The following is an 11,262-nucleotide window of genomic DNA, read 5'->3' as shown; positions in this document are numbered from 1 at the left end:
AAGGTCACAAACCAAATTTCCACTAGTAGCAACAAATTCATTAAAATTAAAGAAAATTTATCAATTAACGTTGCTGTGTGATCAGTGATTCTTGTTGGCTGCAGAATGTGTGGTAAGAAGTCATAAGAAATCACAGTACTAATGAATTCCTCAGTTGTCTGATAGTCTTCAAAGTTCAGAAGATTTATGTTTAAGTCACCCATGAATAAACACAACTTATTATTTTTTGAAAGTTTCTCTACAGTTGAAAAAAGATACTTGTTAAGTCCTCAGTTTTACCACTTGGGTGTCTATATATGACAGCGCACAGAATATTTTTATATGGATCACGATTAATCTCAATCCATTCAAACTCTTTTGTCATTGAACAAAGATCAACTCGAAGATGAAATTGAATCCCCTCTTAGCGACGAACACTACGGGCGCTTGCCAAAGTCGGAAGTGGCCGGCCAGACGGTCATTTTATTTAAAAACGAAATACTGAATTAAGTAATTTTTTTCATTTTTCGAGAGTCTGAAATATCCTTTTTTCTAATCATTTTGAAAGTATTCTGTCTTCATTTAGAATAACCAAGCGATCAGGAAAACAAGAATGGCTTCGCAGATGAGCGGTTGTGGTTTCTTGAGCATAGAGTAGAGTCGACGCTGTTTCGACACTTAGAAAACCCGTTTTCAGTCCAAACCAGACCAAATCCATACCCGTTTTCAGACCTGATCTTTACGCAGAATTATGTCATCATTACTTAAATTAGAGCGCAAACAAAAAAAATTCTTCAAATCCATTTCGAATTCGCATATTTCTCTTTCTTTCTTACTGATTTGGAGTTGAAAAGATAATTACGTTCATGCACTCCTGTAACTCCCTCGGAAACCATACTCGATTCTCGAGCAAAATAGGCAAAATTTATACCCGTTTTCGGACCAAAAAGTGCGCAAAAAGAAACCATACCCTTTGGGGCGACACATACCAAAACTGAACTATATGCATGGCTTATACAAGGGAGGGTACTTCCCGGAATTTACATGAAGCAATTTATTGTCGGTATCATCTAACTATCATCCTGCAATTTGCTTTGGTATGTTACTACTTGTCCCTTAGTAGCAATAAAAATGCTGCTTTGGAAGCGCATTCCCTTTCCAAGAAATTTTTTCCAACGTAACCTTTATCTGTGACGCTGGCCGATACTTAACTATTCGACAATGGCAGACTCACAGAACTAATGGAAATGTAAATATCTTTTTTACGTCATCCTCATAATTTTATTTTATAAACTAAATTAAGCTTAGGGTTGGTATGAAAAAGTTACACTGATCCTTTGTTGTGACTGAAAAACAAAGCTATGTGTCGTCAGGTCAAACTGTAAAGAAGACGCGTGTGAATGAAGTAATGCAATGGTTAGATCAATTCATAAGACGTAAAATAGCAAAGCGTGAATGAGAAAGAGGGATGTTCACTAACAAGGATGCAAAAATAAAGGATAAAAAAGACAATGAACTGAATGTGTAGACGTTTATTTTCCTATCTTTGGTGTGGAAACAAAACTAGATTTTAGGGTTAATTTAAAGTAAACGTACAGGCGTTGATTATATATTTACGTTTTGAATGATAACTCATTCGCTTTTTTTTTATCTTTTGAAATACTGAGGGACAAACATTCGAACTGTTACAGACAGCTGTTAAAAGAGGTTGGCAGGCTAAACACGACCTTCAAAGTTTAGCTCTAACAAGTATGTCCTTTAGAGACTTCTCTCTTCTGTATCTCATATTTCCCTTATAACAAACCCCCATTCAGCGGACACCTCTATTAAGCGGACACGGACACTAAAATAAATTGTATTTGGCTAATTTCTATTGTTAATAACCTCTATTAAGCAGACACCGGACTGAATTGACAATAGTAGTATTGGATTACGTCCTAGAAATATCTAGTACTGTAGTTGATTAATATAGATAAATCAATACGTTTAGCTCTCAATAAACTTTAGATTCGAGACCGAAAGTCTTGCACAAGGTATAGCTTCCTGAACAACTTAGAACTTTATCACAGTACAGAGTAACCGTTGAAACTTAATCGTTAACAAATATTGCGTAACTTTTACAAAACTCTATTAAGCGGACACCTGGGAAGGTCCCGAAGGTGTCCGCTTAATAGAGGTTTCGCCGTATTTTTATATTTTTTCGCGTGCAACCCTAAACGAGACCTTCACCGCTAAATATGATGGGTTTTGCCCAGAACACCCTAAGTGAGACCAAAATCGGAAATTTACACCCCTAAGCGAGACGACGAGCGTCCACACCCCTTTCCTATGCGGAGTTCCCCCCCGGGGGGCCAAGTTCAGCTTGATGACAGGCAAAACTACACGCCCCTCGAAGCACCAATGGCACAAGAGACCTCTCAAAAGGTCCAAGAAATATTAATGATCTCCACATTGACACAATGACCAAGAAATGGCTTTCACAAACACCTTGCCCACCGCGCATACCACTTTTCTACACACTAACAAAGATTCACAAACCAACCCTAAATGGAAGACCTATACTGCGACGGCCCAACAAAGCGAATATCATCATTCTTAGACCACATTCTTCAGCCGATCGCTAAAGCACAAAAATCCTACCTCAAAGATACCACACAATTTACTAACTTTATAGAGGAGAGAAAAGTTCCTGAAACGCGATCCTAGACTAAACACCGTATGCCAAACATAACGAACTTCTTCGGTAAACCGTTGTTTTCAATTTCCATAGAAGGCTCTGCAAAAACAAGCTTTGGTTACAATAATAATCGAATCTCTTTGAAACTTAAGGCTTAGTCAATTCCAGGTCATTCCTCCCAGGGACGAACATTTGTTGGGCATATATTAGGTTGCGTATTCCTGGGATAGAAGCTCAGCCTCCGGCGTTTTATTTCTCTCCCCGTTCCTATTTTTGGCTCGCTCTCGCGTTCCTCCCACGCTCCCACTTGGTTAAAAATAGACAGAAATGATTTCTACGCTGCTGTCTACAAAGATACCTTCATGGTCCGCAGTGATGCTCTCCATCCACTGAGAAGCGTTGTACTTTGTTTCGAAGGAGCTCCGATCCTTTGGAGAATCTTCTGTTGCAACAAAATGGAGAAAACATGCTATTGCGGGAATTATGCTTGTATAACTATAATCAAATATGTGATGTGCTGCAAATAAAGACTAGGAGCGAAAGGTATGACGACCGCTCTCCGCAGACCATTATGCTGAAATTACCTCAGCACTTACAACAGTTGTCATTGTAACCGGCCAAGATGGCAACATTTAGCTGGATTTTGCACTAAATGCTCTTTCACCTATATTAAATGTTTCGAAAAACAAAATTTTAAGCAGTTACTACCCATTTTATTTGTTCATTAAAATATTTGATACAGAAATAAAAATTGTTCATAAAACTTATATTAAGCCAAAATACATGTTCCCCCCAAAAAGCTCTCCTGAAGCTGCCCCACTCACCTGAGTTTTCCATGAAAGCTTTCTTACAAATTAAGTAGTTTTCTTCTTCTATAGTTGTCTTCATCCTGACATTGTCCATTCCGAGCTTTCTCTTGAGTTCATCAGTCACCAGGAACCTTTCAACGATGTCGTTAAGGTAACCAGAACAGTAACCATTCCACAGACTTTCAAGACTCTTCAGAGTGGGGCACTGCACAGTTATTATCAAAGATCCTGATTTCACCATCATTACGATCGCTTCAAAAGTCTTTTCGATAAACTTAGTAAGGCGGTCTACACTCGTATCAAATGGCAATGACGAAAGATCTTGGTGTCTTCGATACTTATTAACCAACTGTTCTAATTCCTCATTTAATATTCTTTGTTGTTCAACAGTTAAATCTTGGGTATTCGAAGAAATTAGAACTTTGATCAAGGCAGTGGTAACAACAGAGTCTGAAAATCAATAAGAGGAAAGTTACACGTTTTAAACTATAGCAAAGCATTCAGTATGCACAATAACTGAACACTTATTTATTTACCTACTTACAGAAATTTACGTGGCTAACATAATTTTTACTGTTACGTGAGAGGTTTCCTTCCTCAGGGAAGATGCACCCTCATGACTAGCTATATTGGAGGACATCTGCTTCTTTAAAAAATGATTACGTTCTCCTGACTTGAAGTACCTGAATTTAAGAGACGGCTCTCGTCAAGGTACTCATCATTATTGAATGTCTACTCAGGCGCCTCACCCATAGCCAAAGAGGTTTAAAAACCTCATCTCATCCACAAAGAGCCCCCACAAGGCAACTTAGTTAGGGCATTATCACAGATTCACAATATTAGCTGCAAACTTGAATGTCAATAGAATGTTAACGTTTATAGCAACTCAATGAAAGATACAATTTGCAAAATTGCAAAACCTGTTCGCAGATATTATTTTTGAAAATATTTGTCACTAAGATATGTTAAATGGCATAATGGAGACAGGACTTAAACCACATTAGGAGATCGTTCTTTTGTTGTTGCTGCTCCCAAACTTTGGCATTTGTTTTTTTTGCGACATGGAGAAGCCCGTCAGTTGTCATCTTTAAGAAGGCACTCAAGACATTTCATTCCAGAAAGCCCTTACAATGTATCTAATAAGATGTAATTTTATTACTCGCTTTTAGTAGGTTTTATGCAGTTTGCACAGTTAAAGTAACCAAAGTAATTTTTATAATTTTAGTGTTTGATATATTTTAATCTTTTGTATATTTATAAATTTATTTATTTACTATTTATTCAAAATCTTTTTTTTATAACCTCTGAAGAAAATGGCGACTATCAAGCGACTATTAATATCGGCACTATAAGTTTTACTATCATCAATAATACACTTCTTTATGGTACAAGCGTAAACGGTAACAAGTCCTGTTGGAAAACGTACCTTTGAATAATCTAACATTCACTTCCCCCTTTAGATACAGTAGTGTACTGATGAGCAATAGCAAGAAAAACAAGTCATGTTTTGCATACCTGGATTACAAGAGAATTCTGACATTTTACGCTTACGGCAATTTGGAGACTGATAGTCTGTATTCGTGGATATCTTAGTTGGATTTCCTGATGCAGCATCAGCTTTCATTACACAGTCACTACAACGGAACATTTCTGAAACAGGCTGCTCGTCGTGATAAGAGTTTGTTCTTTGGTTGTTGTCAAATTCTAGAGAAGGCTCTGTAAAAACAAGCTTTGGTTACAATTATAATCTCTTTAAAACCTAGGCTCAGTCAGTTCCAGGCCGTGCCTATTCCTCCCTGGGGCGGAAATATGTTGGGCATAATAATTGCAAAGAAAGCACAAAGGAGCAACTCTAAATTCATTAAAGATCAGTGAAATGTCTCTCACGATTCTCTCGTAGATGTATGTTCTTTGTCGGCGAGCTCATTTGGTGAAAAAAGCACTTTTCTAGGTATAATCATCCTCACATTCTTCGCATGTGCTCTAAGGCATTGTAGAGTGATGACAAGGCTACTATGCGACATTGAAATCTCACGCAAAACCCAGAACTATTGCCTCAAAAGTGTTTGCAATTTTAAAATGACTCGATTCTACTTAATTTTGCTTTGCAAACAACACAATTGGACTTTAGGCACTTATTCAATTGAGATATCTACCTGGAAATATGAAAACCGGGTTAGCAAACATTTTGTAATTTTTCTCAACTTCCCCTGTCTAATAGCTTGTTTGTTGTGTTGTTTGCTTATGTCGTTTTTTTGGCTTGTCTTGCGGTTAGGGATTTGTGTAGAAGTGGATGTAGACAGAATTACTATTTTACCCACCCCCCTCCCTCCTCCCTCCCTCCCTATGTTTTTTTGTCCCTACCCACAATTCTCTCTTTAACACAAGTGGCAGTTATTTAAAATCAGTGCGCGCCTAAAGCTGGTTTCGGTGCCCTTTAGCAGTTCACTTTTAGATACTGAACGCTTTGAGAAAAGTTTCCCGAAGAGCATCATGTAAAGCTCTGAGATGGGACGAAGTTATTACGATTCGCAGAGTCTGCATCGTCCAATATTGCACAGGGTCCAGAGGAGTTTCGTGTGAATAAATAAATTACTAACCTTGAAAAATGTCTATACCTGTCGCTTAGCACGATTAATTAGCCCAATGGGATCTTTATAAATCTACTGTAAACGATTTCTTCGCTTCTTATCTGACCCAGATCGACTTTTGAAAATCAATAACCGCAAGCCATATCCTCGCTGGCGCACGGCACGTCGCCCGGAGGGCGACCGAGGCACGAAGTGCCGAGTAAAAGAGAGGACAAGGGAGGAAACTTGTACCACGTGACTTCGTTCTATGTGAACCGCAGCACTCGGTGACGGAAGTCGGAATGAGAACGGAAACGCAAAAGCAACAGACCGCTGCTAATTCGAGAATCAAAACATCAGCTGCAGAGAGAGTTTTAAAGATCTCAGAGATCTATGCGAAAACAACAGAGTTTTAATTGAAGTGAAGATCTTTCAAGACTGGACATTTGTTGTACGTTTCAACAGTCTTCGATGTCTTAAGCAGGTTTTGCTTGTGCGAAGGCTTCCCAGTAGTCGCAAAACGCACAGCCAAAGACGCAAGAGGTAATATAGTTGGACCACGGAAGAATGGCACAGTCGTGATTATATTACAGTTGCCTTGTACGCCCGCTCTACTCAGTGTCACTTTTTATTGCAAGAGTACACACGACCCGTAAATCACTATCCGTAATAATTTAACATTCTTCAAACAAAACTAACAAGCTGGGCCCAGCGTGATACAGTATTAAAGAAAAACATTATATTCACGGACTAAAGAAAATCGCTTAGTTATTCAGATCCAGAAGGCACTTTGGAGAAAACTGGAACCCTTGTTCAGCCGTAATAAAAAGCTTTACGCTTCAAAAGAGGTCAAAGAAAATGCGCTTGCATTAGAGGGCAAATCCTGCCGACCAGAAACAATAACCACAGTAAATCGATATGTGTCATGACCTCTCAGTGTGAAACATGCGGCTAAAATCCCCGCTAAAATCACATTTACTGTAGAACCTTCCAGAGCATAATCTACCCAGCAGAGGAAAAAAACTTTATTGGAAAGAGCAGCATTTTGGCATGAGGCAAAAGTCGTGTAGACTTCCCTTTTATTGCTCCGATCTTGAACACATTTACTTTACTACGTCATTTCCGTCACCATGTGTTGCGGTGCACACCGAACGAAAGCGCTCTCTAGAAGCCGTAAATTTCGGTCGCCGAAAATGAATTTGAACGCTTTCTTATGCCGTTTTCCTACAGTATTTGGCAAATACATAAGAATTCTAGATCAGGTTAGTAAAATCAGGCGATTTCATTCAATTCCATTTGAGTTTCAGGGATTCGAAAATCGGCCCCAAATTTGTTTCCTCCCTTTCCGTATTTTATACTGGAAGCCGATCTTGCGGGCCCTCAGTCTCTTGGTTTGCGGTCTATAGAATGTGTAACGAAACCGTAACGCGATTAAAATAACCCATTTTTTCAGAGGTTTTCGACGGGTTTTGATGTTCTAACGACAAACACATCTCCTCTGGACCCTGTGATATTGTATTTTATTCTCGCAGTCATTTGGCTAAACGGATCAATCACTCAGATCCAGGCTGAGACAGAAAGGTATGATATTGTTCGCTTTTCTAAGGTGACCACCAATTCTCATGATCTTTGGCCTCGGGAACAGGTTGTTAGGAGTCAAATGAATAGGCCATTTCCGAGTTCCCGCGGGCCTCTGTTTCAAAACAAGGGTAGGTGCTCAGCGTTTGATATGGAAATCATTTTTCATTCTCATGCAATAAACCTCATTTTCACAAGAAAGGTTGTGCACCTAGCCTCATTTTGAAAGTGAGGGTTTTTGGAACTCGGAAGTGGCCTATTAGGTGAGACCAACACTGCAGGTGAACTTTGACCCAGGCCAAGACTTAGGTTTAGGCCGGTCTGCTGTCCATGTGATTGTACATCCGGAAACTTGAATACGACGAGTGTAAAAGAAAAGTCCAGAGGTGCATGTTTATCTGCCAATAGGCTGAGTTTTTACGAGTTATTCGATGATATCGCTTGTATTAAACGTGAGAAGATTATACGTGGTTGTGGATAGTCTTTATATCAGTGCTGCGAAGGTGTGATTGTGTGATTTCCGCATGGTGTTACAGGTATGTGATCTCGTGGTTGAACTGCGACTCAGGAAAATTGGATCTAGGTCTAGTTTCGGCGGGCTCTAATGGCGTTGAACCATATAAGGCCGGTTTTCGCAGATAAGAAGGTGATAATTTGTGTGCTATGTTTCATTCAGTTTGTTGTCTATTCCATGCGAAACTCTGTCGTTTATCGGACCGCGGAAAAGGTACAATGTAGTGTTTTGTCAATTATTTAAAATGTTATGTAAGTTAAGGCACTCTTTCGCTGCAGTTCACTCAACTTAAAAATTTCTAGACTGAAATGACACCGGTTTGAAAAACCACGAAGTCAGATTACTGAATAAATGTTCTAAACTTTGCGCCATTTTAAATTTGGACTCGTTGGATCGGAATGCTTCTAGGGACCATTAACCTACTGCCCGGCGTCAGATAAAGGCTTTCAATCGGCCTTTGAATGAGTTTTATTGTTTTAAACTGGCAAGTAGTAGAATGAGTTGAAATTGTTTCTAACCTGGTTTTCAAAAAGACAGGTGTATGGTTGTGTATTCCTGGGATAGAAGCTCAGCGGCTGGCGTTTTATTTCTCTCCACGTCTCTATTTTTTGCTTGCTCTCGCCCCCCCCCCCCCCCCCACTTCTCACACTTGGTTAAAAATAGAGAGAAATGATTTCTACGTGTGCTGTCTACGAAGATACCTTCATGGTCGTCAGTCATGCTCTCCATCCACTGAGAAGTGTTGCACTTTGTTTCGAAGGAGCTCCGGGCCTTTGGGGAATCTTCTGTTGCAACAAAATGGAGAAAACATGCTATTACAGGGATTATGTGTGTATAACTATAATCATGTGAAGTGCTGCAGATAAAGACTATATCCGAAGGGTATGACTACCGCTCTCCACAGACCATTCTGCTGAAAACAATGTACGTGAAGAAATTACAAACGTTACAGTTTTGATATTTTCAGCATAATGTTCAGATAGGTATCCGCGAACATTTTTACCAAGACTCCAGGGCAAAACTTGTAAGCGATCCTATTTTTGTTTCTTTCAGTTTTCTCTCTATTGTTACCTGATAATGCAGTGCCGTAGCAAAGTTAGATTTATTGGGGGGGCCAATCACGAGTGCCGAAGGCTTGAGTTGCTACATGCTGGGGGGTCCGTGGGCATCTTCCGGGGGCACGCTCCCCCGGAAGATTTTAAAATATATAGGGTCTCTGAAATAGCATTTTCAGCCTTCCGAGAGCATTAATTTCCAGCAATTTTTAACTTTTGAAGCCATAAACAAATAACTTTCACGCTTTACCGAACCGAAGAGCAGCGAGAAGAGATTGGCCGTTGACCAAATTAAATGTGCCTGTCAAAATTATTGGGGGCCCCCCTCCCCATGCTACGGTACTGTAATGTGCCACTGAAGAAAAATATAGTATATATTCCTACCATGAGTCAGGCTGATCATCTTGTCAACTAACTCCTTTATCTGTCTGGCCCAGTTGTATTTCCTGCCATAGGAATCACGCAAGTTCACCGCTTCCTCAAGTCGACATTCCCTGTCCTTGTTCCAGATCTTTTGAATAGCTGCAGTCCACACTTTGGGGTCCTCTGACTCAATCACAAATGCTGAACCAAAAGCTGCACTGTGCAGTGCTTCTCCAAAGCCACAGTTGCGACTGACAAGCACAGGGAGACCAGCTGACATTGCCTCGAGTCCTGCTAAACCAAATCCCTCTGTTCTTGAAGGCATGACTACAAGATCCGCTTGTTGCAATAAGCGCTTTAAACTCTCTCGGTCTCGAACAAATCCTTTTACATTCAATCGACTTGCAGGAACACCATACTCCATTAACCGCTTCGCAATGTCTTCGTGTTTTCCATCCGGTGCCCCAACAAAAACAAGACGAGTATCTTGTAATGCAGCAATCGCTTTCCCAGCGATGTCAAATCCGTCTAATTCAAAATCTTCTACGTCTCCACGACCAAACACCATGACTCTGTGTTGTTGCCTATCGCTTCGGCTGACTTGCTTTACAGTCTGAAACTCTTCAAATACTCCAGGAGTGAGTTCAGAGACATAATCATCTTTATGACAACCAGAAAGATATGAGCGAAAGGCCTCGCTCAACTTGGGTCCAACTCCTACAACATGATCAGCCTTTTCACACAGTTCTACTTCGTCCTTGTGCTTTTCTTCACCTTTTGAAATTGGGCGGGAATAGTTTTTAAACATCCCAATTTCCTCAGGGTCTGTGTGCACCACTTGAACCCATTTGCACGTTTTAGATTTCTTAATAACCTGCGCTTGTTTACCAAGTTTAACTCCATGACCAACAACTATGTCGATTTCCAAATCGTCTGGTGGAAAGAAAAGCCAATCAAGCTGTTCAACACAAGAAAGTGGCGTTGCCTCTACGATCTTTACTTTGTGGTCAAGGGCCATGTTTTTGTCCTCTTGACTGCATTTTGGTAAAAAGAAGGTTATTTCCAGGTCAGAGAACTTGGCTAACTGAATGGCTAATTCTCTGTTAATGGTAGAAAGCCCCCCATTACTTGGTCCCCATTCAGATGCCAAAATAGTGACTTTCACTTTGCGAGATCCATGCACTTGGTCATCATGCATTTGAGCTTTCTGTAAAGGTGATGCCATGATCAAACATCAAAGTCGTCCAACATCTAAAATAGAAATTAATAGTAAAGCCTCAATTACAACTACTACAATGGACAATAGAGAAACTACTACAATGAGGAAAAATAGAGAATCAATTACAGCTACTACTGGAAAACGGAAAAACGTTTCACTAGGTGGTACCGATTGACTTCTATCGGTCTTAACAACCTTTCAGAACATGAAAAGTCATAATAATAATAATAATAATAATAATAATAATAATAATAATAATAATAATAATAATAATAATAATAATAATAATAATAATAATAATAATAATAATATTAATAATAATAATACTAATAATAATACTAATACTAATACCACTACTACTACTACTACTAATAATAATAACAATAATAATAATAAAAGGCCTGATTTTGGCCTCTTTGTCCTTTCGAGGGAAAACAATAGAAATGAGGAGGAGGGGGAGGAGGAAAAGAAGGAGGAGGAGGAGGAGGAGGGAAAACA

The 11,262-nt window shown here is 39.5% G+C and overlaps 1 protein-coding gene across 1 annotated transcript; it reads right to left on the bottom strand.

Moving 5' to 3' along the window:
• Positions 1–2,967: 2,967 nt before the first annotated feature.
• Positions 2,968–10,827, bottom strand: LOC140944806 (uncharacterized). The gene is made up of 5 exons (XM_073393910.1): positions 9,567–10,827; positions 8,829–8,912; positions 4,981–5,181; positions 3,481–3,915; positions 2,968–3,098 (listed from the first exon to the last, which is right to left on the bottom strand). The coding sequence occupies exons 1-5, from the start codon at positions 10,768–10,770 to the stop codon at positions 2,968–2,970; spliced, it is 2,055 nt and encodes a 684-aa protein (XP_073250011.1). The 5' UTR covers positions 10,771–10,827.
• Positions 10,828–11,262: the final 435 nt, after the last annotated feature.

The sequence above is a fragment of the Porites lutea genome, chromosome 7 (genome assembly GCF_958299795.1).
Source record: "Porites lutea chromosome 7, jaPorLute2.1, whole genome shotgun sequence".
Lineage (NCBI taxonomy): Eukaryota > Metazoa > Cnidaria > Anthozoa > Scleractinia > Poritidae > Porites > Porites lutea.
Note: the sequence above shows the minus strand (reverse complement) of the source record. Positions and strands in the feature narration are given on the sequence as shown.

Coding starts and splice junctions, on each gene's coding strand:
- LOC140944806 (XM_073393910.1), bottom strand. CDS start 10,770: ATGGCATCACCTTTACAGAAAGCTCAAATGCATGATGACCAAGTGCAT. Junction 5,182..8,828: donor CATGACTGACGACCATGAAG/GTATCTTCGTAG, acceptor TTGTTTTTACAG/AGCCTTCTCTAGAATTTGAC. Junction 3,099..3,480: donor AGCTTTCATGGAAAACTCAG/GTGAGTGGGGCA, acceptor TTGTTGCAACAG/AAGATTCTCCAAAGGATCGG.